Below are 26,864 nucleotides of genomic sequence, written 5' to 3'. Positions count from 1 at the left end.
AGAGATCATTCTACTGTCTTCTGGCTTCCATTGTTGCTATTGAGAAGTCAGCTGTAAGTCTACCTAAGCTCTTTGAAGGTAATGTGATCTTTTCTCTCTGGCTGCTTTTAAATTCTTCTCTTTGTCTTTCATTTTTTGTAGTTTCACTATGACGTGTATGGGTGTGGATTTCTTATGTTTTTCTGCTCGGGATTTATTTGGCTTCCCAGACCTTAGGTTGGTGGTGTTCTCAGCCCTTACCCTCTTCAGATACTGCCTCTGCTCCCTTTCTCTCTTTTAGAAAGTCTGTTTAGATGTGTGCTATCCTTTCCTGCTCTGCCTTCTGTCTCTTAAGCTCTCCTTTATATATTCTGTCTCTTTGACTCTCTGTGCCACACTCTAGATAATTTTGAGACCTGTGTTCCAGCCACTAATTCTTTCTCTTTTTAAAAATTCTCTCTTCAGCTGTGTCTATTCTTCTGTTAAATCTCTCTATTAAGTTTTATATAGTCCAGCTATTGATTTTTCAGTTTTAGGAATTCTATTTGGTGTTTTAAAACATGCCCCAGCATTTTTAAAACGATTGGATTATGATCTGCGTCAGATGATTCCTGTATCTGAGGTCTTGGTGGAGTTGATCTTGCTGATTCTTGATGGTGCCTTGTTTCCTTGGGGTGAGGATCTTGGAAACCTAGAGTTGGGGAGCATTCCTCCAGAGAGGATCCACATTTACCTGCTTGTGTCGGATACTGGGGAGTATCCTGCTGTGTAAGGGAGCTCTACTACTACAGGGCTTCATGTATTCAGCTCAAGGTTTTTGACCACCCAGGTCATGTGAATTCAGTCCGCAAATACAGTCAATGGCCAGCTCTGTGGTTACAGCTTGTTAGGGGCCAGTGTGCCCCCGACACACACACACACACACTCAAACATGCATACACATGTACACTAACTCACAGCTCCTCAGTGCCGAGTCAGTTTGCCTTTCAGACTCCTGGAGGGATGCAGGGGGCAGGCTTAATCTCGCTGTGAGGAAGTCTCTCTGTGATTCCCCTTAGCTTGGGCAGACCCAGGGCTTTGGCCTATTTACCTCCGCTACCACCTGCATTGCCTTGTAAACAGAAACTGCAAAAGCCCAACTTCTGTGCTTTAGCAAAGGCACCAGCTCAGAGGTAGTTTTAGTGTTCTCCTTACATCTTCAAGTTCTAGAGATTTTCCTGGCAAGTCCCTGCTTTCCTGTCTTTGATGCCTTTAAAAAGATACTTTTTATGCTTCATCCATATTTTCACTGTTCCTAGCAGGGTGTTGAGCCAGAAAGCTTAGCCTGTGTTCCCAGAGACAGAGTTTAGCTTGTGTTCCCACCCCTTGTTGCTGACACTTTGAGAAGTATCTGGAGGTAGGGCTGGCAGTAGGGCCAACTGCAGCCCAAGGCAAGAGCCACCTACCCTGTACCAGGGGTAAATGAGAGGGGCATAGTTTGGTGGAAGAGAAGGTAACTCCAGGAGGGAGAGGCTGGTGGGACTCCAGGACCCAGGAGCCAGTACAAGGGGAAGAATTGAATAGCCAGGGATCAGAGGCAGTAATTGGTGGCAGGACACCACATGGAGTAGAGAGCTACAGGGCAGGGACAGATTTTGAGGAGGAGATGTATCTCATCCTTCTCTGTGGCCTGAGGAATGGGAAGGGTGTGTACAGAGATGCTAGAATTGGGGAAGTGGGGAGTTGAGAAAGCCTGTGCTTCGTGTTCTCTGAAGAACAGAGTGGGCTGGGGCTGGACAGGGTTTTAGTCTGGGAATAGGCCTTTTTGGGGAGGGAAAGGAATTAAAACAGGGCTTTGGAGATACTGAGGCAGGTTGTTAGTTAAATGCCCAAGGTCACACCAAGCATGGCAGCAATAACACTCATTGTGCCATTCATTATGTGGTCTTTAGTGTTCCATGTGATTTTCTTATTTTCCTCAGTTAAATTGTAAACTCCCTTTTTAAGGCTTCAATAATGTCTTAAACTTCTTTTGTATCCAGGATGGCCCTCTGCCTCTGACAAATCTGCGCCAGGGAGAAGATGTCTTTTCTTTCTTGAATGGAGTTGTGAAATTTGGGTCTGTTTATTTCCTCTGATAGAGGTGGTCTCTCAACTTAGATACTGAATATGCTGATTTTTTTCACTGATTTATGAAGTTTAGAGAAATGAACTCTAAGTTATGTTGCACTAATACAATGTCAAATAACAGACTGGTTTATTCAGTACAGCTTATTCAAACAAGAATTCTGGAGTTACCGAGCCAAGTCATGTAAACCATCAATACCCAAACCTGGCTGGATGCCAGAATCACTAGGGAACTTTTAAAGTACAGTTTCTTGGCCACACCTGATCTACCAACTGCAAGTCCTTGGGAGCAGGTCGTATGTAGCTCTGTATTCCCAGATGACACAGGTGGACAGTCAGGTTTAGGAGCCAGAGCAGTGACTAGGAGATGCTAGTACACAACGGAAGGCTGGTACCTGGGACTGAGCCACGGAGACCGTTTCCATGACGACAGAGCACTCACAGAGAGAGAGACAAACACACATGGGGAGTTGGCACTGGGAAGGGGCACTCCTGCCCAACTGTGGTAACAGCCGTGTCCCTAGAGACATTGAGAGGCTCAGTGGATGGCCTCTTCTGGCACACAAGTAGGTGGCAGAATGATGGCAAGAAATCTCTCTATCATAGTGACAAATGGCGCTATGGAATCATTGCAACAAAAAATGTGTGGACCCACCAAAGAAGAGATTATTTAATTATCTAAAAGTTTGCTTTAGATATTTTCTGGTGTTTACTACCATTAGGTGAATGGGATTTTTTTGTCCACCTCAGGCTGTTTATCTTGTATCTCCCCACTTCGTTGAACTCTGAAATAATTCTAATGATCTTTCAAATAATTTCTTGAGTTTCAAAGTTGACAGTTACATTAGCTCCTCTCTATGATAATTATATTAGCTGCTCTCTATAATTATGCCTGTTATCTGTTCAATTTTTTTTCTTTTTGCATTGGCCAAACTTCTAGAGTACTCAGTCATAAATAGGAGGCATACTTGTCCTTGTTTTATAGACAATGCCTCTTTTTAAAAATCATGTTAAAGAGCTGTCTTTAATAACCTTTTCAGTATACACCTTGTTCTTAAAGCCCCTAATGAGTGTACAAATAGAAGTGTTGGTGCTAAAAAATTTGACATCTAAAGAAAGGAAGAAAATAAACAAACAAACAAATAAATAGAGGAAGAAATAACTTCTCTTTTTTCCACAGGTCCTTGGGTGTGACACTTTGGGAGCTTTTTGATAATGCTGCTCAGCCTTATTCCAACCTTTCCAACTTAGATGTTCTCAATCAGGTGATTCGAGAGAGAGACACAAAACTCCCTAAGCCCCAGCTGGAGCAGCCTTATTCCGACAGATGGTGGGTAACCCAATTTTATATTTTATTGTCTTCAAAAGATAAGGAAATCTTTCTGTGGGTGTCAGTTATATATTCCCTGTTTTTAAACAGTAAATGTTACAAAAAGCAGTCATTTGTATATTATTCACAAAGGATTTTAGATGAACATCAATTTTTAAAATTTAACATTTAAAAAAAATGTATAGGACAGGTAGGAAGTTATGAATTATATGCAGTAAGAAAAAAGTGTGAAGTCTGAACTAATTAGGGAAGTCAGTATGAAGGGAGTTTTCTATTGTGGAATTGTTTTAAAATGAAACTGTTTTTGTAAGTGATACCTAATATGTAAGAAAAGAGACAACATAGAAATGATAATATTTAAATAGGCAGGAGAAGCTAATTTGCATAATATACGTGACATTTGCAAAATATATTTATTTCTTATGAGTCTTTGGACTAATTCTTTATTGCCAATTAGAATCAGGTTCACCTCTTTCTAAGCCTCTAAACCACTGTGTGCCCAGCATGCACTGCCTCTGAAGCATGGCAATCCCCTGCACTTAGGCTTGGCTCAGCTCCCCTTTCAGCGAGAACCCTTTCATCCAGATTAATGGAACCTAATGTCCTCTAAATGTACTCTATACACTTAATACTTTGAAGTATTAAATCTTTGTCTTCCCTGCTGTTCACGGCACCAGCTTAAGATGTTGGCTGTGGGGCACCTGGGTGGCTCATTTGTTTAAGTGTCTGTTCAGGTCATGATCCCAGGTCCTGGGGTCTTCCTGCATTAGGCTCTGCTCAGCAGGGAGTTGTCTTCTCCCTCTCCCTCTGCTCATTCTCTCTCTCTCCTCTCTCGTGCTCACTCTCTCAAATAAATAAAATCGTTTTTTTAAAAACAAGGTGTGGCTGTTTTCAGTCAACTCCTGGAAGACCTAGCTCCTGGTTGCTGCCTCTGTGGACTTTGTTTTCTACTGCTTCTCTCCACTTTGGGCCTCTTCTCTGATCTAAGGAAACCATGTGCTACATAAGATCACAGTGTTACTTTTTATTGGGGGAAATAGTGAGAGATTAGTTACAACAGCATTTGTCTCTGAGAATTCTTACAAAATGAAGTAAATCTGAAAATGTAAGACAAGTGTGTTCTTTACTACACAGAACATGTGTGGTAATTTTTTAAAGAGGAGATCATGTTAAAACTATTTCTAAATTCTGGGGCTAAGTCACTGGATAAACACCAGAACAAATGACAGACACTGATTCTGTGAAATGTCCTGGAACACAAAACACTAGTAGGCCACATTTTTATATTTCTTCATTTCCTCTTTCACCATGAACTGAGCTCCTTCATGTGGTTGACAGTGATTATAGCATGGAAACTTTTGAGGTGTTGAGTTGGCTTAGGAGTCCTTGTGAAGTCCTTATTTTATTTTTTAATCATTTATTTATTTTTTAAATTTTTATTTATTTATTTATTCATGAAAGACACATAGGCAGAGGAAGAAGCAGGCTTCCTGCAGGGAGCCTGATAAGGCACTCAGTCCCAGGATCCCAGGACCCTGGGATCACATCCCGAGACAAAGGCAGATGCTCAACCACTGAGCTACGCAGGTGCCGCCCTTTCTTATTTTAAAGCAGTTTTTCATCAGTCCATTAATTACCTCTCCATTGTCACTTAGGTATGAAGTTTTACAGTTCTGCTGGCTGTCACCAGACAAGAGACCAGCAGCTGAGGACGTGCATAGATTGCTCACTTACCTACGGATGCAAAGCCAAAGGGATTCAGAAGTTGACTTTGAACAACAGTGGAATGCTCTTAAACCAAATACAAATAGCAGAGACACTTCAAGTAATGCTGCATTCCCAATTCTCGACCATTTTGCCAGAGATCGGCTTGGTCGAGAGATGGAGGAAGTCCTCACTGTAACTGAGACCAGCCAGGGCCTGAGCTTTGAGTATGTGTGGGAGGCAGCTAAGCATGACCACTTTGACGAGCATGGTCGGGGCCCCGCAGATGAAGCCTTGTCCTACACAAGCATCTTCTTTCCAGTTGAGGTTTTTGAGAGTTCACTTTCAGATCCTGGACCAGGGAAACAAGACGACAGTGGCCAGGATGTCCCCCGTGGGGCCCCCGGAGTGGTTCCTGTTTTTGATGCCCACAACCTTTCTGTTGGAAGCGACTATTACATCCAGTTGGAAGAAAAAAGTGGTAGCAACTTGGAGCTTGATTACCCGCCGGCACTGCTCACAACTGAGATGGATAACCCAGAGAAGATAAGTGATGAGACGTCCCAGTTTCTGACACTCAGGAATCTTGAATTTGAAGAGTCGAGTACAGATGAAGATTTCTTCCAAAGCAGTACAGACCCCAAAGATTCCAGCATACCTGAGGACATACATGTTACCAGGGGTCCTGAGAGCCCTTTCAACAGTATATTTAATGATCTGGACAAATCAGAGGATCTACCCAGTCACCAAAAAATATTTGATTTAATGGAACTAAACGGAGTTCAAACGGACTTGAAGCCGACCGCTTTAAGTTCAAGTCTGGATGCCTCCAGAGAGTCAGTAACAGCGTGCCACTTTGAGAAAGAAAAGCCCCGTAAGCTTTTTGACTGCGAGCCTCTTTGCTTATCAGAAAACCTTTTGCACCAAGATAATTTTGATCCACTGACTGTTCAAGAATTGTCAGAAAACTTTTTATTTCTTCAAGAGAAAAACTTACTAAAAGACTCATTGTCTAGCAAAGAACATGTAAATGATCTTCAAACAGAACTTAAAAATGCTGGTTTCACTGAAACAATATTAGAAACTCCACGTAGAAATTCTTTAGATCTTGAAGTTAAGTTTGCTGAAAATAAACCAGGCTTTTCTTTGTTGCAGGAAAACCTAAGCACAAAGGGTGAAGACACAGGTGGTGTGTTCAAGGACAACACTTTAAACACCTCACCACAGTCTTCCCCGGAAGTGCAGGTACCTCCTACCTCTCTTGAAACAGAAGGAACACCTCATCATGTACCTCCAGATCCGCTCCTGAAGCAGGGAGAACCCACGTACCCAGATGTCAGTATCCATGAAGACTGTCTCTGCCAGGAAATCAAACCAGACTCTGTCACCATCACAGTTGTAATTCCCTCCACTGATGCCAAAACATGTGGCATTGGCAACATGTCTCACGACCTGACCCACCAAAGTCAGGAGGCCTTGAGACTGACCAAAAGTGACTCAGTTCTTGTTAATGACGTTTTTGCCAATAAGGTGAGTATAGGAAGTAGTCTTCCAGAATTGAGACAAAACTTACAAAACCAGACGCTTTCAGAAGACCATCATAGTAATAGCCTGCTGGAGAAAAACGTGGAAGCTGTGGAGACTTTGAGTCAGCTGCATTGTAAAGATGCCACAAAAGAGGGGGGCTTGGTGTCTGCCCTCTCGTCGGACTCGACCAGTCAAGACAGCCTTTTAGAAGACAGCTTGTCAACACCCATTCCAACTTCAGAACAGTCTGTGGAGACCCCAGACTCTCTGGATTCAGTGGATGTCCATGAAGCCTTACTGGGTTCTTTAAGTTCTCACACGCCTCAGAAACTCTTGCCCCCTGATAAGCCTGCAGACAGTGGCTACGAGACAGAGAACTTAGAGTCCCCTGAGTGGACTCTGCACCCTGCTCCCGACGGCACCTCCGCCTCAGAGGCTGCCACAGTGGGCAATGACAGTCATGGTAGTTTGCCTCCCAAACCGGTCATCGTCATCTCAGATGCAGCTGATGGCCACAGAGGTACAGAAGTGACCTCGCAGACTTTTGCACCTGGCTCTCAGAGCTCATACCGAGACTCTGCTTACTTCTCAGATAATGACTCTGAGCCCGATAAGAAGTCTGAGGGGGTCCCAGGACCCCCAGCCTCACCCTTGGTATTGGTGACGGATCCTCCCCTGCCTGAGCCAGTCATTCCAGAGCACAGTCATGGCATCAAGGACAGTTGCCTGGAAACCAACCATTGCCAGCCAGACCAAAGTTGTCTCCCTGCCTCACAAGATCCCAGTCACCTGAAGTCTAGAGAAACCTTGGACGCAGCACCAACTGATGTTTCCAAGCAGACACCTGCTTCTGAAGACAAGGCTGGCAGTCCCTTGAGTATGTTGAACTCTGAGCTGAGCAGTGGCGATGACTTTGAGGCTCAAGAGGAGTGCCCCTGCACACTCACCTCCACTGGAACCAACACCAACGAGCTCCTCGCCTTCACAAATTCCACCCTCTGCTCTGGCAGCCCATCAGACCTGACGGTGGAGAAGTCCTTGTGTGGCCATGCCGAGGGCCCCAAGTTGAAGGAGCCAGATATTGAAGGGAAATACCTGGGGAAACTTGGTGTGTCAGGGATGCTTGACCTCTCTGAGGATGGCATTGACGCAGACGAGGAAGATGAGAACAGTGACGACTCCGACGAGGACCTGCGGGCGTTCAACCTGCACAGCCTCAGCTCCGAGTCAGAGGATGAGACTGAGCACCCTGTGCCTGTGATTCTCAGCAATGAGGATGGGCGGCACTTACGGAGCCTGTTGAAACCCTCAGCCACTGTTGCCATTGAGCAGCTCCCAGATGACTGGAAAAAAGAAAAGAAGGCAGTGACATTCTTTGACGATGTCACAGTCTATCTGTTTGACCAGGTACCTGTTAATTCTAAACTGCCATATTAGGAAATTCCAAGGTGTGTTAGGAAATAGAGGGTGCTTTGTTTTCCTGATTGCCGTTTCGAGGCCACCAACTAGTTTATGATTCCTCATAAATAAGAATTTGGGGTTGGTTATAGTTCCAAGAATATGCAGAAATGCATTTTGGACAGGGAACTCCTGTTAAGGGAAGGAGACGTGGATGCCCCTTCTAGGTCTCCTGGCAGAGTCCTACTGAAATTAGTTCCCTTTTACAGACCAGATTTCTATAATCCAGCAGTAGGCAGCAATAGCCAGCACACAGGTGCCAACGAATAGTCCATGGCTCACAGGCAGCCCCAGGGGTGCTGGCTATCTCCGTCTCTGTGGGTTGGGACCAGGCAGTGGTGGAGTCTGCAGCCTTCCCACCCTCCTGTGCCTGTTGAGAACTGCTCCGTGAGCTCCGACTTCAGCCTCTTTACAATCTAGGGCTGGAGATTTTCTTATATCTGTTAAGTGACTTGTAGGCTAAGTCTGTTAACAGTCAGAGCACATGTTTGGTATGGTTTCAGTTCCTCTGAACTTACAGGGGTTTGTTTCTGAGGCAGGCCATGGTCTGTCTTGGTGAATGTTCTGTGTGTACCTGAAAAAACGTGCCAGTCGGTTAGGTCTGGATGGTTGGTAGTGTCCAGCTCTTCTACACGGCTGCTGATTTTTTTGTGTGCTGCGAGTTCTTCCCGTGGCGAGAAAGAGAAGTGAAGTCTCCAACTGCAGTTGTGGATTTGAACTCTCCATTTCTGTTTGTTTGTGCTTCCTCTGTTATATGGCTCTATTGTTAGCTGTATGCACATTTAAGATCCCTAGATCTTCTTGAAAAGATTGAACTGACCTGTTTATCGTTATGTAATGTCCTTCTGTATTCCTTTGTCTGACATTTAGCCTCTCCAGCTTTCTCTTGATTGGTATTTGCATGAGATATCTTTCTTCGCCTTTGTACTTTCAATCGTATATCTTTATGTTCAACATCAGTTTCTTGTGAATAGCAAAGAGATTTTTAAATCTATTCTCAAAAAAATTATCTTTTAATTGATGGTTTTAGGCCCTTTACATTCAGTAAAATTAGTCTTGTTTGAATTTTGGCATTTTGTTCACTGTTTCTATTCCTCTGGTTCTTGTTTCCTCCTTCCTGTCTTCTTTGTGGTAATTTAAGCATTTTTTAGTGTTACCTTTTAATTTATTGCATTTTTATTGTGTATCTTCTGTGAGTGTAGTTTCTATAGTGGTTTTGGGGATTATACTACACTTTTTACAGTCTACTTAGAGTCAGCACTCCACCATTTCAGGTGGAATGCAGAAACCTTATTACCATTATCTGGTGTATTCCGCTCACAGACGCCAAAGCCCCATCAGATGGTGCTCTGCATTTTACTCCCAGTTATCAAATATATTTTAAGAAACTCGAGAGGAGACAAATAAGGTTCTATTTACCCAGACAGTCCCTACCGTTTCTCTCATTTCATTTTTGATGTTCCAGGATTCTTTTGGTATCATTTCCCTTCTGTTTGAAGAAGGTTTTTCTTTTTTTAAATCAAACCTACTGACAACGGATTATCTTAGTTCCCCTCATTCCTTAAGGATATTTTCTCTGAATATAGAATTCTGAGTTGACAGTTCTCTTGGTATTATGTCTAATTGCTGTCAAGATATTTTTCTTTGCGAAATTTCTTTCTCTTCTTAGCAGTTTGATTATGGGCATGGATTTCCTTGAGTTTACCCCGTTTCAAATTTGCTGAACATCTTGAAACTGTAGTTTTATATCTTTCACCAAATTCAAGAACTTTTCAGCCATTATTTTCCCAAATGCTTTCTTTTGCTGTGCTCCAGTGTCAGATTGCTGTGTATGACCCATTGGCACGCTCTTCAGTTTTCATTGTTGTTCAGATTGGATCATTTCTATTAATCTCCTTCAAACTCTCTGTCATCTCCATTCTGATATTGAGTCTATCCATGGGGTTTTTAGGTTTCAGCTACTGTATTTTTCTCTTTTAAAATTTGCATTTTGCTGTCATTTTTATCTTCTTTTGCCGAGACTTTTGTCTATTTACGTTCATGTCAAGAACATTTGCCCTTGCTTGTAGGAACATTTTCATAATAACCCTTTTCAGAGAACCCCAGCATGTGTGTCACTTTGACACTGGCATTTCTTGATTTTCTTCTTCCCTGGGAATTGAAGTTTTCCTGATTCTTTGTATGTAGACTGATTTTAGACTGTATCCATTGTGTGTTCCGTGACTCTGTGTCTTGTTTAGAGTCTAAGGAGAATGCTGATAGTTTTGTTCTAGCAGGCATTGGCCCATTGGGATTTAGGTCACAAGTTCCCGGTCTTTCTGTGGGTGAGGTCCCCCCTTGTTGTACTGTTTGAATCTGGGCTCTGTACGTGCCCCCTGCTGGCCAGGATGGATCTTGGCAGTGGCCGCCCGGCAATTCAGTTCTTAGAGCTTTGCTGTGCTGTTGAGAGTCAGCTCTACCATGCTCAGGTCAGAGGTAAGGCAGGAGCTCATGAACTTGATGGGGTCACTTTCCTGAGCTCCTCCCTCACCATGGGATCCCTGGTACTTTCCCATGTCTTGGCCTGCCCTCCCCCCCCTTTCCAGCTAAACAGCTGGTGCAGTGGCTGGACAGAAAGGAAGACAAGCAGCAGGCTTCTTCTCACTGTCTTGGGATTTCCACTCCTCCAGGGGGAGAGGGAGGTCACTTCCCTCAGCATATAGGTGTCTGTCATCCTGGGACTGCTGGAGGCTAGGGAGCAAGAGAATGGAGGGGGAAAGTCTGGAGTTCTATCCCACCCCCCACCAGTTCCCGAGTGTCAGAAGACCCCGTGCCTGCTTCAGAACCAGAACCAAAGGGCTTCTGGAGCTCTCTCTGTCCATCCCAGTGCCCACTTTGGATGTCAGGCTGTGCTGGGTCCAGGCCAGGAGCTGTTGAGGCAGGGGCCATGGGAAGACAGCAGATCCACTGCTGCCCTGGTGTACCTTGAGTTCTGGCATGCTTCCCTAGCCTGCCTGCTACTATTTACTTTTCGGAGGCCTCCAGCAGCTGCTGCATGCATTCTGCCTGGGCTTCAGAGTTGCTTCGGTGGGAGAGGCAGGTCTGTCTGTGTGTTCCTACTGTGGCTTTCCCAGGCCCCGAGCCCCTCCATTAGTCAGACATGGTGCCATCCTGCCACACCTACAGCAGGGGGCTCCCAGGAGTGGGCCTTTGCTGACGAGAATTTCTCTCTGGCTTTTCAGGAGACCCCAACCAAAGAGCTGGGGCACTGCGGAGGGGATGCACACAGCCCCGAGCTGAACAGCCCAGCACCATCCTCAGGCTCTCCTTATCTGAGCAGGTGCATAAATTCGGAAAGCTCAACAGATGAAGAAGGTACTTCTCCTCATTGATGGGTTTGAAAAGAAACTAAAAACAGTGCATTGTGAATAAGGTGCATTTTTCTGGAGGTTAACATCATGGATTGCTTTAAATGACTGTCTTACGACCCCTGGAAGCAGCTCTGCCATTTTTCGGACCCAAGTTGATTTTGGTTGGTCAGCAGCACATGCCTGTGTGCTTGCCCACCCCCTACCCCCCGCTTCCTGTTCTTTATAATGAAGTCATAAAAGGAGAACTGGTTTTTATTTTTACTTTCAGGTGGAGGCTTTGAATGGGATGATGACTTTTCCCCGGACCCTTTCATGTCAAAGACAACAAGTAACCTTCTTAGTTCCAAGCCTTCTCTTCAGACATCCAAGTACTTTTCACCACCTCCGCCACCCCGGAGCGCGGAACAGAGCTGGCCTCACACCCCGCCGTATTCCAGATTCTCCATCTCTCCTGCCAACATCGCCAGCTTTTCCCTCACTCATCTTACGGACTCAGACATTGAGCAAGGAGGTGAGAGGAGGGCTGTGTGTTGAATGCTTGTTCATTTGGTACCTTCTTAGTGTTTGCAGAGTAGATTGTACAGAAATTCTTTAGAATGCTCTCACAGTCTTAAGAGTGTGCTCTCAGGGCCATATCCACGTGTAGGACTCTGTCACTCCACAAGCTGAGTGCTACTTGAGGTGTCCCCGCGTGACCCTGTTGGGTTAGGTGACCTGGTGGCAGCATGGTTCCAGGTCCCTGCACTTGCTCCAGGATGTCTGCCACCTTCTTTTCTCCTTTTTTTCCCTTTTGCCACAACCCCTCCTCCCATCCCCCATTCCCCGCTTCTTTCCCCCAGAGAGAAGCTGTTCTTAAAAACACTTGGCCCGAGATTTTGGGATTTAGCCCAAATGTGCTCTGGCTCTTCCCTGGGAATATTGATTTTGCCATTAAGTCTTGGTCTTGTGTGATAGCAGAGGCCTAGGTGGGAAGTCACAGGCAGGGCACATTTGAAGTGCTATTATCTAAACATATGGATCCTTTTTTCCCCATAACCAGATTGGAAGATAAATGTTAATAGGTACATTTTTTGATTTGAAGTTTGCCGTTCAAATACTAACTATGAAACATAAAGCGCTTTCATTTGTGCTTGTGCTCTGTTGAATTGTGCTGATTAGATAATGCCCATTACTTAGAGATCTGTCAGAGATCAGGACTGACTTTCTCCTGTGCCCTAAGCGCTGACACTGAGCTGCGTGCGAGCTTAGCAGATGTGTGTGCGAAAGCCTGCCAGAGTCTGGCAGGTGCCGCTGTCACAGGAAGCTATGCAGCTGGAGCAGGTGGTGGGCAGCCACACTCTCAGTTCCTTTTTTCTGTAGCGCAGGTCAGATGCTGTCTAAACTATTTTTATCTTTGACAATCACTTCACAAACCTAGCTTTGCTTGTTCTTCCCTAAATAGGAAGCAGCGAAGACGGAGAAAAGGATTAGGTGGATGTGGATGCACTCCCGAGTCCCAGGCTGCTCCCCCAGGGTGGCATTCCTGCACCGCAGCCCAGCAGTGATACCCCTCCACGTCCGCTGCAGTGGGCACAGCTGCAGTGGGGTGCGGCGCAAGAGAGAGACTCAGGAGGCCGGAAGGGAGTCGGCTGGCTCTGTGCCCATGGTGGGAAGCCCAGCTGGGGAGGCCCTGTGGCCGCTGTCACTTGCCAGAAGTGCTTGTGCCCTGGTCATCCTTGGGGAGCGTCGATCCTGCTCTGGTGTGTGGGGAACTGTAGGCTCTGGGTTGTTTCTGGCTTCCATGTGGGGTGTTCTCCACTTCTGCACCTGTGCATCCTTCTGTGCACGAGGGCCCAGAGGTGCACAATGGGAATGGGCACCAGTGAGCCATATTTATTATTTTAAAGAAATCACTAATTGCTTTCTGTAATTGCACTGTGGATAAATGTTCTAAGAGTACCTGATATTGTACAGAATCTTAAATTATTCAAGGAAAATAAGGCAGGTCAAGCTGGTGCTATCCACTAGTTTGATTTTTTTTCTGTTTTATAGTTTGTTTGCTCTGCATGGTACTTGTAAAGTTTAAATATTTTGAGTGTTCTGCTGTCTAGAATTGTTGGAATTGTACATATGGTACTTTTTCGTAAATGATAAATGATTCCGAAGGTTAGTGTTTTTTTTTTGTTCTTATAGGAAATATTTTTGATGAGTCCAAAAAGACTGCTTTGTTCTGTTGACTGAATGAACACACGTTTGTCTCTTTCTATGACGCAGGTTCCTTGTAGCAAGCACAGCTTCTCTGAGGAGCTCAAGGGTCTTACAGCCCCTCCGTGTGATTCTCCCACCCTGCTCCCCAGTTTTTTTAAACCCTTCTGAGAAACTTGACAGGTGGTTCACCGCAGAGCTCAGCTTCAGGTTAGAGTGTCCAGGTCTCCTGCCCGCTCCCTGGGGAGCCGAGTGCCCCCATCTGGGCCGAGTTCTGCTGTGGCCCCTGTGCCACTTCCCCTCAAAGTCTGCTCTTCTGCTTGGTTTTTGGAAGCACAGGCTGCTACGTAACTCCTTCCTTCAGATGGTACAGAACTCTGAGGAAGAAGCTGCCCGCACAGGGCTCTGGTTGCCAAGGACAGTTTGAGTTCATTCTGTTTGTACACACTAGGCGTTGAGCTTTTAAATCACCTCCAGAGCTGAATTTTCCCCGAAGAACCACTTCTCATCGTGGCCCACGGCGGCTGGTCTCTGTAACCAAGGAGATACACTACATCCTGCAGCTGGGAGGAGGGACGAGGGACATGATGGAGCCTGCACAGCTAGCACGTCCTCCTGGTTGGGACCTTAGGCAGCCACATGTGGCCATCACACCGAGACATGGCCCTGGGACTCATCTGCACTGACCCTTCCCTTCTGCGTTAAGCACCATGTTCTCCCTTTGCCTTGAAAGGGACCGAGTGTGTCCCACACAACCTCCTAATGTTGCCAGGAATTGGGCGTTTGTGATAAAGCTGACCTCATTCTGCAGTCCATGATTCTGCTTTGACATCAGGAAGTTTCCAGGGGCCATAGAGCAGCATGTGCCGGAGGAGGCTTGGCATGTCCTCCATGAAGCCGTGTATACCGGGGTCGGGCATCAGGTCTGTGGTCACCACACACTGGCCTTTCACCCCAAATGTTTTCCGGTGCTGATTTGTTTCCCCGACTCCAGCATAACATGGGCCCACTGGGGCTGCGTGATAGTCCCAGCAAGCAACCCTGGTCCTCATGTGAGATGCAGTTGTGTATACTGGCTAGAGTTTACAAAATCAGTTATGATCTTTATTATCAATTCTGGTTCACTCCACTCACTTTTTATACTAGCAATAACTATCCAGAGCAAGAACTCAGAACGGAGAAAGAGCTTCCTCTTGGTGTGAGCAGGAAGCACAGCCAGGACAGCAGGGCCTTGGGATGTGCAGACTGGACAAGAAAAAGTTAATAGGGCATTAAAAGGTGATTTTGCCAAAATTGTCATAACTCTGAATTTCCTGCTATGAAGATTTCCTGAGTTTCCTGAATTTTTATATCTATCAGTCTTTGTGAGAGATACATGAGAGGTGATAATTATACAAGTTTTTTCAAACTATAACGAGTTCAGATTTAATGACTAAAGTCAAGCAGATCCATAGAATATATAGTCTTCTTGTGTAATCAGCCTGGGATCAATTTACTGATATTTGGGGGCTGTACCTTTTTCACTATGATTAAGGAGATTTTAACAAACTAATTCCCATTTTAATTTATTTTAGGTCTATCTTGCTGTCATGATTAATTGCCAAAAGAAAGCATTTTATACATTGAGTTGGGGGGGTGGGTTGGAGTAGTAAATCTTACTGTGGTGTTGCATGGTGGGGAAGATTTTATATTTATAATAAACATGTGAGTCAATATGTTCTTTTGAAATCTCAAGCAATACACAGGAAACCAATTATGTAGATTAGAATTTTCAGCCCATCTTTGAAGTGTCAGCATGTGCTTTGTTGTTCAAGTCAGGTTTCCTTTTCTTTTCTTTTCTTTTCTTTTCTTTTCTTTTCTTTTCTTTTCTTTTCTTTTCTTTTTTTTTAAACTACGTTGGTTACCAATAGTGGATTTTCAGACCGAACTTGTTCTAATAAGTTATGCAATGAAATCAGTGGAAATCTCCAGAAAATATGGGTGAAGTTGATAATACCTGATTCACAGTGGTATTTCCTGGCCTTCTTTGGAATCTATCAGGTTTTAATTAGTGCTACTCTGGTGGAGTTTACGTCTTTTAAATCCTATAATAAGAATAACCTTCATTTCCTTCCTACTAGATGTTAAATTTGTGTTATCAAATGATCCTGTCATAAGCCAGAAAAAAAGAAATTAAAAAAAAAAAAAACAGTGCTCCCTAAATCCTTCTGGAAGGACTGTGCGTCTGGGTAAGAAGCCATTCATCTTAAGGGTGAAGAAGCTCCACAAAGCTAAATTGAAAACAGAGCATTCATTCTATTTTTAAATGTACAGGCGATTGTTTCTATAGAAGTGAGTTTTATCTTAGAAAAGTCTTTGTATGTCTTGCTGCCGTAAAACGCCTTTCAAAACCTCTCCCTTGTATTCATATTTTCCATAGGGTACTTGTAGGGTTAGTGACTTACTGCATTTCTGTCCTGAGGGCCCAGGGTGCGACGGAAGCAGCTCTTGGTTTTACCCTACTCAGCCCATCATCTGAAATTCCAGAGGTGAACCTAGTGTTAGGCTCTGAATGTTGGGCTTCGGTGATCAGGGCTTCAGAATAGTAGCCTTATGAGAAGTAGCCTTAAAATAAGAATGGGTGGCACAGTTCCTTCAGATTTCAGTCTCATAAACAATATTCCTAATAGTAACGGGGTTGGCTCCAGTTTTGGCTATTAACGAAACTCCTCTTCAGTACACAGATAAATTCTGAAAGGTGTGTAGACAGTATTGAATTACCAACAACCTGCTACCCTAATGGCTTGAACTAGGTGGTTCAGGCTCACACAAATGCAGACAGACCTTACCAGTGGGCTGGTGCGTGCATCCACTGTTGAATCCCGCCTGCAAGAGAAGATCCATGGGGCAGTCACACCCACACGGCTTCCCTGTTGTGCTTTAACACAGTTGTGAGAGGTTCACGGCAATATCACAGCTAATGAACTTTCAGTTTAAATTGTGTACATTTTTAAATTGTAAGATTTTTACTGTATATTGATGCATAGTGTGATTCAATAAATTGCTTGTAATTTAAAAACTATTTAATATTCAAAATAAATATAGTTATATATTTATAAACTCTGTCGCTGCGTTTCTTTCGTGTTCCCACCCCACCCCACCCCACCCCCCCTTGTGCAAGGCCCGGGGTGGGTGACCTGACACTCACTGCCCTGCCGGGGGCACTCACTCCCCGGGTCTCTCGAGATTGTGTGCCTTTTTACATGACCTAAAACCCCCACTCTCCTGAGAACATGAAAGTCTGTATAATCACTGGAAAACTGAACTTGGAGTCGTAGTGCTTGTGCCGCCTCCAAGTGTATCTGTAACTCAAAGCCTATATTGAGTTTGAGAAGCATTTTAATTTCGGAGATACAGTCTGTGATGAGCTGTAAACCAAGAGGCTGGTCTGCTCAGCCCTAGCCCTTCTCTGCCCCAGCGGACCTCCGCTCCCCTGGCCCGGCGCAGGAGCCTCCTCCTGAGTAAGGCTGACCCCGACTTGGGTCACACCAGCCCCCTGAGACCCTCGGGGCCCGATGGAGCCCACGAGCCGCCCTGGGAGCCCGTCTGGAAAGGGCGAGCTCGGCGCGGCCCCTGACCCTGCGGGTCACGAGGGGCGGGAGGCCCAGCGCACGCGGGACCTCGGGCTGCAGGTGCCCCCAGCAGCCTGGAAGCACCCCTGAGCCAGAGGCTGCTTTTACCCCTTTGTCACGCTCCTGTGAAAGGTGAGGAAACTGAGGCAGGCAGGCGGGCGACTGAGTCAAGCATGTGGGTGGAAGCCAGGGTCTGAGCCCTAACAGCCCCTCTCCGGGTGGAGACCTCGGAAGGCCGGTGACCGCCCGCAGAGGCCGCGCGTCGCTCCGCGGGGCTCCGCCCACTCGCCCCTGGACCTGCGCCCCCGCCCCGCGCAGCGCGGGGGGAGCCCTCGGAGCCCCCGGGGGCTGCGGCCCTTTTCAGAAACTAGTGTTATCGTCGCAAAATGGCTTTTCCGCCAACTCTCCGGGCTACTGCGCGTGTTCCGGGCCTTCACCTCAAGGCCAGGTGCGGCGGCCGGGCGCGGTCCCAGGGCTTCGCTCCGCGCCCGCCGGCCCGCAGGCGCCTCAGTCTCCCGCTCCGCCGAATGGGCTCCAGGCCGGGCGGTGCGCGGCGGGCAGGCTGCGGCTCTGGGGCGGGCGGGGAGCGCGGGTCCCCCGCCCGCAGGTGCGCCCCCGCCCCCGCCCCCGCCCCCGCCTGGCAGGGACACGCGCGCCCCCGCCCACCCCGGCCCCGCCCCGCGGGCTCATTTACATACAGCCGCAGCCCCGCCCGAGGCGGCTAAAGCGACGTGTCCTTGTCCCCCGTGGGCAGCCCGGCGCGTGCGGCTGCGGATCGCCAGGTGAGCGGGGGTGGGGGGGCAGCGCGGTGGGGCGGAGGGGCGAGTGCCGAGGGGCGGGACCTGGGGGGGTCGGGGGTGGGGGGGCATCCACGTGGTAGGGCCGGGGCTGAGGCAGGCGCTGGCCGCTGCCCACCTCGGACCCCGACCCGGACCCGGACAGGCGCCCCGCGTCCACAGCGACTCTGGGTCCGGAGTCCCCCGCGTGAGTGGCGTCCGGCGGGCAGCGCGTCAGGTGGCGGCCAGCGTGGGCGCCTGTCCCCTGGGGCGGACCCTGCGCGCAGCCAGCGTCCCCCCGGCTCGCTGGCCGGTCTGAGAGGAGTGTCACTGGCCGCCTGAGCTCGGGGCGGTCCAGGGTCAGTGCATGTCACGTTGAGGGGCAGCAGGTCAGAGAAGTCTGAGGGGCCGGGGTGAGCCTGATCAGGCGGGAGTGGCAGGGCTGGGCTCGGGGCTCCATGTGTGAGTGGGAAGCACCCCGGGGGCTGTGCCCCGAGTGGTCGGCTGCCATCGGGCAGCGGGGGGCTGCCGGGCGGCTGCTCTGAGTGTCCACCGGGCACCCTAGGCATCCACCAGCCTGCCGTGTGACCACGAGGCCTGTGTTCTGGATTCCAGGTCCCAGGGCCTCCCTCCGAGCCGCCACCTGCCAGGATCTCTAGCCCGGAGCCATGAAGACCAAGAACCGGCCCCCCAGGCGCCGGGTGCCGCCGCAGGCCACAGAGGCCACCGCGGGGGAACAGAGCCCTGACAGGCCCCAGCAGGGCTCGGGGCTAGAGCTGGCCAAGGGTCTGCGGAGCAGGACAGCGCGGGCGCAGGCGGCACGGGCTGAGGGGGGACGCAGACGGCCGGGGGCCTCGGGGCCGGGGGGCCGGCGGGACAGCAGCGTCCAGCGGCGGCTGGAGAGCAACGAGCGGGAGCGGCAGCGCATGCACAAGCTGAACAACGCCTTCCAGGCTCTGCGGGAGGTCATCCCACATGTGCGAGCGGACAAGAAGCTCTCCAAGATCGAGACGCTCACTCTGGCCAAGAACTACATCAAGTCGCTGACCTCCACCATCCTGACCATGTCCAGCGGTCGCCTCCCGGGCCTGGACGGGCCGGGCCCCAAGCTCTACCAGCACTACCAGCAGCAGCAGGCGGCTGGGGGCGCGCTGGGGGCCGCCGAGCCGCAGCCCGAGGGCCACCTGCACAGGTACTCCACGCAGATCCACAGCTTCCGCGAGGGCTCCTAGCGCCCGGCCCACCGCTCCCGGCCCTGCCGCCTCTGTGCCGAGAGCCCCGGCTTGGTGGGGACACCCCACACGGACATGGCCCCAGTGGCCCCCGCTTTCCCTGGACACTCAGCTGCCTCCTGGGAGCCCATCCTGGCCCCCCCAGGGGACAAGACTGGCGAGTGGCCTGGCGGCGGCCACGGCTCCGGGCCGCACGAGGCCCAAACCTCCGCAGAGCTCCCAGGACCTGCTTTCTAATTGACGAGGCCGCAGTCGACAGGCCTTTGTAACTAAGTTCTCTTCATTCCCAGCTCCCTCCTGAGGCAGGGGGAGAATCCAGGGAAAGGTCAGCCTGGGTAAGTTTTCCCCAGCCAACGCCGAGGCCCAGGCCCAGGAAGGGGCCTCCCCCATCCTCCGTGGGAGCTCCTCGTTCAGGGAAACTGAGACATGCGGCAAAGCAAAGCCACAGAGTGTGGCTGAGCCGAGATGGTTGATGTGTGGAATTCAGCATGTGTCCGATAGACACCCCAGAACCCCTAGAGATACGAATCCGTTTATCTAGAATTAACCCTAGAGGGAGCTGGGCAGGAGGAGCGGCTGGGATCTTCGCCTCCCTCCCCCTGGGGGCGGGGGTCCTGACTCTGGAGGGTCTGAGCCAGGCCCGAGGGCCTGCGGCCTGGCACCTGGCACGGGGCTGCTGGAGGCAGGTCTGGGAGGGAGGCTTCCAGCCACGGCTCCCCCAGCAGCCTCCCTCCGAGTCCCGCCCAGGGTCGCTGCTTGCTGTCCTGTCGCTGCCGGGGCCACGTAAGTGGCAGAGGGCAGTGTGACAGAGCTTGCGGTGCCGTCGGGTCTGGCTCGGAGTTGGGGGCCCTGAGGTGTCTCTGTGGGAAGGAGCCCGAGGTGGTGGGAGCTCCCCTCCCCCACCGGCTGCTGCTCCGTCAGGGCGGGCCTGGGCAGTTTGGCAGGTCCCCGGCCGCCTCAGGCCAAGCAAGCTTCCTTCTCTGGTGACAGGCTTGGCCACTTTGCTCTCGATGCCCCCTGGCATCTCTCCTCCCTTGTGCCTACACCTGCAGCCAATATGGGGAGGGCACAAGGCAACCTTGGCAGCCTCGGGCAGGAACCCCATTGACAAGGGCGGAGGTGAGGGTGGAGTTGGCCTGGCAGATGAAGCCAGACCTCGAGAAGGCCTTGGGGGCGGGGGGGGGGGGTCAAGCCCCTCCTGGGGGGGCCGAGCCGCATGGGAGCAGGGCTGCCACAGTGGAGGGCTGGCTCGCCCTCCCAACCCTGGTCGTCCCGGCCCCAGATGCTCAATCCACTGCCAGGCTTCGCGTCGGCCTCAAGGAGAGCAGGCGGCGGCGGCCCTCGGAACAGCCGTTACCGGTCAGTCCTCTTTCCCGGTGAGACACTGGCTGGACACCCCCCACCCCCAGGCCCCACGCCAGGCCCTCTGGAAGGCGGCCCTGGGAGGCCTGGTCGGGCCTCAGCCCTCCTTCAGCGTGGTCGGGTGGGGACCACAGGTGCTCCTGGCCTGCCCCTCAGAGACGGCCACTCGGCAGGTCGGTCGTCAGGACATTCCACCTCAGGAGCTGAGGCTGAGGGCCATGTCCAGCTCGGGACGGAGGGGGCCCCCCTGTGGGGGGCCTGCCGGCTGGAACACAACACAAGGCCCGCAGACCTCGTGGCTCTTATTTGGCTGAGCCGGGGCCAGAGCAGAGCCCCGTGCACCGCTAAAATTGCTGAATGAACTGAGAAACCGAGCTGAAAGGCCAGCAGAGGCTCCGTCCGGGAGACCACGCCAAAGCCCGAGGGTGGTGGGAGGGTCTGTGGGTCACCACCAGCTTTCAGCACCTTCTGTCCCAAGCTAGCACCTGGTTCCCAGAGGGTGACCAGGGCCCAGATGTCTGGTCCTTCTTCCTTTGTGGCCAGAGGGCATCTGCACACCCTGTGGCCATGTCACAAAGTCAAGCTTTCGGGTGTTAAATATGGGGAGCAGGGGAGAGGAAGGGTCTGGGGGCAGGCTGGTGAGGCCTGCTGCTGGGTCTGCACCCTCCGCCCCTGTCCTGGGCCCTCCTGCCCTGCAAGGACTCTTAAGACCAGCGAACCGCTATCCCCAGGGCCCTGCCATCCAGCCTCACACCCAGGCCTCGTACCCACCTGCTGACCAGACCCATGTGAGCTCTGGAGGGCCGAGACCCCACAGCCCGGACCTGAGAAACCAGAACTTGGGACTTCTCTGTGTGGGAAAACACACTGGAACTGAACGGCCAGTGCCCTTGCTGTAATTGTGGTGAAAATGTTTCTTAAATGCCCCAGATTTGCTTTGATTTCTCCTAATGGTCCCTTCAGTGTACTAATGAAACCAATGCTGTGTCATAAAAATGAAAGATTTTAGCACGACTGCTACTTGCGCCCCAGGCTGGACACTCATGGGGAGCTGTGCATTCTAATCACAATGTAGCAATAAAAAAAATAGCATGTCGTTCACATTCTGGTGTGAGTTTTTATTGAGTAAAGCATCCAAGGAATCGAGATGGTTTGGTGGTGCTGACCAGGTAGACAGTGGGCGCTCAGCAGTGAGGACACAGTCGCCCTGGAGCAAGAGCAACGTGGAACCAGCTACAGACAGACAGCGAGTCACAGCAGAGCGGCAGGTTGCTGTTGTAGAAGGAACCCATGGTGCAGACACACGGGACGGTGCCCCCAAAGCCCCACTCACGCCTCCCGGTCCCACCTCCACAATTCACAGCAAATGCAGAGACCATCAGCCCCTTCCAGTGCCCTGCAGGAGGGGACCCCAGAGGAGACCTTCGAGTTGAATGCCACACCGCAAAACGGAGTCAAATGCATGGCTGACCCCTCCTGATGAGAATTCCAGGGAAGGCTGGAGCCAGTTCGTTTTGTCCCAAAATGAGCAGAGGCCAACTTGGGCTCTCAGGCAAAGTGTCTGGTTGCAGGAATCAAATCTGAGGCTTCACCAAATGGAGCCATAATGGAATAAAAAGCAGCAGAAAAGGGGCGCCTGGCTGGCTCAGTCAGTACAGCATGCGACTCTTGATCTCGGGGTGGTGCGTTTGAGCCCCATGTTGGGTGTAGAGATTACTTAAAAATAAAATCTTAAAAAAAGAGCAGCAAAGCAGCTGCCCGATGGGAGGTGCTTCCCTACTGGCCTGGGGGCGGGGAGGGGGGAGTCTTGCCCCAGTGTGTGGGGCCTGGGGCTGCGGCCTGCACACCCCGTGTCCCTGCAGCCCCTACTGTATCATTAGACACAAAGGGAGCAGCCTCCAATCCCACAGGGGGGCTTGTGCCCATCCAAAAGAAACCCCTCTCCAACCTTGGCTTCCAAGCTGTCAATTCTCACTTAAGTTTTGAAATTAAACTGTGTTCTCGAGTCTGGCTCTAAAAAATGATCAGAGAACAGGGCAAAGTGGCCCTGAGCCCCACAGCCATTGTCTTGGTGGGGGAGGGGTGCTGTACCCCATCTGTCTGGGGACACTGGGGGCTTCCTGGGTTTGGCTTCCCAAGGCAGCATTCCTGGAAAGCTCCAGGCTCCTGTTCCAGAACGGCAGGAGGCACAGTGGGGAGGGGCAGGTGGGAAAGGCTGGGGTGAAGGAGCCCCCACCCCACTCCACGGCTGCAGACAGGGGTACGTGTGCGGGAGCATCCACGAAACTTCACATTTCTGGGCTGGTTCAGCCAGTGCCTCTGAAGTGGCTGTGACCTCAGGCCAGGTTCCCTCCACGATCCACATGTAAGAATGGCTCAGACCGGAAGGCGCACATATCAACTTTGATCCTTCACACCTGCAGGACACACTTGCTTCAGGTGAGGGGAGGCTGCGGCCTCAGCAGCAGACAGGGCCATGGGCCTCCTGCGAGGCTCCAGCCACCCTCGACGGCGTGCTGGGGAGGCCCGGCTCCCCACTCCAGTCAGTGGCTGTCTCCTGGGACCTGCTCCTGAAGGCTCTGGTGGCATTGGCCCGGACAGTGATGTGATCCCAGCCCCCCTGGAAGGAAAGAGCCTTGTCAGCTGTGGCTGCTGGGGGCCAAGGGGAGAGACCATGCTTCCAGACCCCTGAGGGGCTCCATCTGGGGCCTCCCGTGCACCCCAACACTGGATCCCAGAGCACGCAGCATGACCACGCCACCCCTGGCCGGCTCGGCCGCCTCTCACAGGCCCCACTCACCCCGATGCCATAGTCCCAGCCCTGGCCCTTGGGCTCTCGAGGCTGCACGCCTGTGCGATGGCACACGGTTCCCCGGCTCAGGCCATGGCTCCCCTGGACCTTGTTGGCGATTACCCAAACCTGGAATGCAGACCCGGTAAAGGCCCAGCCCTCAGCCCTGGTGGGACTGTGGGGATGGCAGTGAGGACCCAGAGTACCCCAAACCCCCAGAGCAAGCATCCGCTTTCGGCCCTCACCCCCCGGGCACCCAGACCTGGTCCAGGGGCCCCACGGACACTCGGCACACGTTGTTGGACACGTGCTCCCAGCTGGAGCCTTGTGGGTAGCTGGGCGTCACCCCCTGGCGATACCACAGGTTCCCTGGAGAGAGAGGGGCCCAGAGCATTGGGACCCACGTCAGGGTCTGGCCACAGAGACAGAGGAGGCTGTCCCCACACTTCCTGGGGCTCCTGCTGAGCCAGCAAGAGAGAAAAGCTGGGGTCCCAGCCCCCTCTGCCCTATCCACACTGGACTCCACCTGAAGCTCAACATCATCCCGCTGTGCAGGGCTGGCATCGTCTCACGTTCTCTACGCATGAGAAACTGAGGACAAGGAATTCTTTAAACAAATCCAGAGAACAGGGTCTGGACTCAAAGCCCAGTTCCAGGCCCAACTCTGCCCTATTCCTCGCCGTGCTTGTTGTGACCACAGCCACAAAGCAGAAAAGGGACCTGACCAGAGCCCTGCCCGAGGTGGGATGGCCCCTAGCTGCCCGTGGGGCTCCCAAGCAGCCACGCGGCATCACCCGGCCATGGTGCTGCACCCTCCACCGACGCCCCGGGCAGGGCTGGCGCCCCCCCCACCCTGCACGGCTGGGGAGAGGGCTGGGTCTGGAGGCTGACCTCAGGCTGCCGGCCTCTCACGGTGGCTCACACAGGTCTTGTGTCAGGGCCCTGGGGCCGCTGAGGGTCTCATCCCACTGGGGTGCTCAGGGAAGCCCTAGCCTTCTCCGGTGACCACCGAGGATGAGAAACAACTTGCCGTTTTCGTCCAAGGCGTACACTGACGTCTGCCCCACAGATACCTGCTTCAGCCTCTGCTTGGGAGGAGACGGGATGTGGTACCAGCAGTCACCTGCGGAGCAAGGCCAGACTCACTGTAGAGCCACCAAACCTGCCACCCCATGTGCTCGTGGGCCACATGGCCGGCCTGTCCTTGGGCCAGCCAGGCCATACACACGTGATAGGGCCCCATGTGAGCCGGAGACCAAGCAGAGCAAAGCCCCCAACGTGCCACTTTGCCCAGGGCCATTGGAGGCTGTGGGTGGTTCTAGACGGTGGGATCCAATGGGGCAACCTCAGCACAGGGACGCCAGGGTGCCCAGCCTGGCATGTGGTGGACAGCCCGTCTGGGGACTGCCACGTACGACCACAGCACAAGTTCCCCGTCCTTGTGTGGAGGGCAGCGACATGCAAGCCACCCTCCGTCGTCTGTCTGCCCCTGTGCGAGACGCTGTCTAGACGTCCAGCCGAGAACAAGCCAGCACGGCCTGCACTCCCAGAGGGCTGCCAGAGCCGCTACTGCGCACCAGGCCCTGTGGGGGCCACCCCGGGAGGGCGGCCTGATGGGCAGGATGTACTCAGTGCCCACAACCAGCAATGCCCGGGGCTGGAGGTGAGGTTGGTGAGGGGCAGCTGGGAGGGACTGCCCCATGCCCCAGATGACCACCCCCAGCTGGCCCCCGCAGGAAGGGGCATGGCCGCTGGAGGGTCCTGGCTTGGCCCCAGGCCTAGTCCACGCGCAGCACTCAATACATGTTTGTCCAGCAGAACCGAACATTAGGAGACCCGTCTTCAGTCCCCTGGAAGCAGAGGCACAGGCAGCCTGGCTCTGAGCAGCCCCGGCCACCCTCATCCCTGCTCACAACAGCTGGGGATCCCCCTGGAGGGGTGCACTCACCAGCTGGCTGGGTGGGGGACACAGAGCCCCGGTAGAAGGCGGAGCCATCCCTGGCCACGGCCCACACCTGGTGACAGGCTCCAATGGAGATGGAAGTGAAGGGCTGGTCAGTGCCCACGTGCAGCCAGGAGGAGCCCTGGGGACAGGAGCCAGGAGGGACACTGAGGGCTGCGGGAGCCCGGCCTCTGCCCCTCCCCTGGCCCCAGGACCAGGACCTGAGAGGCGGCAGCTCCTCACGCCAACCTCACCCTCGGCTCCAGCTACCCAACCTGGTGACTCCCCTGGGCCACATACAGTGTCCACAGTCCCCGGGGCTGTCCTGGGCAGGCCTTGGGAGGCCTGAGCCCCGCGGGACCTCAGTCCAGAGTTCTATTTTGGAAAGACTCTGCCAGAACCCCAGGAGAGCCCGAGGGCTGACAGGTGGGCAGGACTAGGGTGGCCCCTGGGGGCAGGTGCTCACCGCGGGGTTGAGCTCCGACACGCCCAGGCGGCAAAGCACATCTCCCTTGTCACTGACGGCCCAGAGGGCAATGCTATGCCCACTTCTGTTGGCATCTGGGCTCTCTGGGATGATGGACACGTCCCCAAGGGTAATAGGGGCCACCTCCAGCCAGGGCCCAGTGGTCACCAGCTTACATTTTCTGCACAGTGGAAGAAAACAGAACCCTGGGGTCTGATGCTATGGCAGGAGCTCTAGATGCGCGTGCATCAGGCCGCCCTCTAGCCCACACAGCCTCTGCGGGCCTGGAGGCAGAGCCAGGATCGCCCCCAGTGTCCAAGTGGGCACCCCTTCCTGATGGGCAGGAATGAGGGGCCTGGAGAGGCGGCCCCTGCCTGCCCTGCCCCCAGCCAGGCCTCCCATCCTGACCTGCCTGTCCTGCTTAGAGCAGAGCCTGCCAGTGACATTTCTCTTATTTGTTCTTGAAAACAAACTGCAGAAACCAGAGAGCGTTGGGAGCCCAAGGGCATTTCCTGGACTGACATTTACTTTGATTCTCTTTCCCTCCCCCCTCCCTCTGCTTTTCTTCCACAGGGACTGGCCCAGGAGGGACTGGTAGGAAGGGCAGGCTCACAGCCCCTGGTTACCATGTCACTCCCGTCTTTACCTGGCCCAGCACCTTCTCCTAACAAAATCCTTCATGGTTTTGTATCCGTGGTATGAGCTGCAAGAGAAAGAAGCTGAAGTCAAGGCCACTTTGTGGAAGTTTCTGGAAAGCAAGACGGTGCATGCACGTGTGCACACACATTCTTTTTCTCCTCATTAAGGGCAGAGCCTCCGTGTGAGCCAATGAGTGAGCTCAACAGGCAGCAGGTATGACAGGACACAAGGCTTATCCTTCAGATGCCCATTGCCTGGCTGGGGTTACTGGGGCACAGGTCTCCCTGGGGTCAGGGTCTCCATGGGCTAGGATGTAGCAGCTGCCAGACTAAGGGTTCTAGCTAGGGGGTTCCGAGCCCTCCCCACCACCCAGCCCATCTGAGCCCTTCTGGGGAACAGTCGAGTGG

General features: G+C 52.0%; 3 protein-coding genes across 7 annotated transcripts in view; 2 read left to right on the top strand and 1 right to left on the bottom strand.

Moving 5' to 3' along the window:
• Nucleotides 1-16,737, top strand: part of LMTK2 (lemur tyrosine kinase 2) — an 84,020-nt gene extending 67,283 nt beyond the window's left edge. Inside the window, exons 10-14 of the mRNA XM_025426215.3 lie at nt 3,266-3,415; nt 5,071-8,053; nt 11,326-11,458; nt 11,723-11,965; nt 12,896-16,737. Coding sequence (XP_025282000.1) covers nt 3,266-3,415; nt 5,071-8,053; nt 11,326-11,458; nt 11,723-11,965; nt 12,896-12,924 — 3,538 coding nt within the window. The 3' untranslated portion in view covers nt 12,925-16,737. The remainder of the gene's footprint in view (nt 1-3,265; nt 3,416-5,070; nt 8,054-11,325; nt 11,459-11,722; nt 11,966-12,895) is intronic.
• Nucleotides 16,738-17,923: 1,186 nt separating this feature from the next.
• Nucleotides 17,924-21,720, top strand: BHLHA15 (basic helix-loop-helix family member a15). Of its 3 annotated transcripts, none has more exons than XM_025426213.3 (2): nt 17,924-18,031; nt 18,641-21,720. In XM_025426213.3, the coding sequence occupies exon 2, from the start codon at nt 18,694-18,696 to the stop codon at nt 19,255-19,257; it is 564 nt and encodes a 187-aa protein (XP_025281998.1). In that variant the 5' UTR covers nt 17,924-18,031; nt 18,641-18,693; the 3' UTR covers nt 19,258-21,720. The 3 variants fall into 3 exon arrangements, with proteins under 3 accessions (XP_025281998.1, XP_035573841.1, XP_025281999.1); XM_035717948.2 differs by lacking the exon at nt 17,924-18,031 and adding an exon at nt 18,117-18,233; XM_025426214.3 differs by lacking the exon at nt 17,924-18,031 and adding an exon at nt 18,261-18,414.
• Nucleotides 21,717-26,864, bottom strand: part of TECPR1 (tectonin beta-propeller repeat containing 1) — a 26,238-nt gene continuing 21,090 nt past the window's right edge. For all 3 annotated transcript variants that reach the window (XM_025426211.3, XM_025426212.2, XM_025426210.3), the window contains exons 19-25: nt 26,465-26,521; nt 25,819-25,999; nt 25,359-25,494; nt 24,441-24,533; nt 23,673-23,779; nt 23,420-23,539; nt 21,717-23,239 (exon numbers count right to left, since the gene is read on the bottom strand). In XM_025426211.3, the coding sequence (XP_025281996.1) occupies nt 23,078-23,239; nt 23,420-23,539; nt 23,673-23,779; nt 24,441-24,533; nt 25,359-25,494; nt 25,819-25,999; nt 26,465-26,521 (856 nt within the window). In that variant the 3' untranslated portion in view covers nt 21,717-23,077. The remainder of the gene's footprint in view (nt 23,240-23,419; nt 23,540-23,672; nt 23,780-24,440; nt 24,534-25,358; nt 25,495-25,818; nt 26,000-26,464; nt 26,522-26,864) is intronic.

This window comes from Canis lupus, chromosome 6 (assembly GCF_003254725.2).
Source record: "Canis lupus dingo isolate Sandy chromosome 6, ASM325472v2, whole genome shotgun sequence".
NCBI lineage: Eukaryota > Metazoa > Chordata > Mammalia > Carnivora > Canidae > Canis > Canis lupus.
Note: the sequence above shows the minus strand (reverse complement) of the source record. Positions and strands in the feature narration are given on the sequence as shown.

Coding starts and splice junctions, on each gene's coding strand:
- BHLHA15 (XM_025426213.3), top strand. CDS start 18,694: ATGAAGACCAAGAACCGGCCCCCCAGGCGCCGGGTGCCGCCGCAGGCC.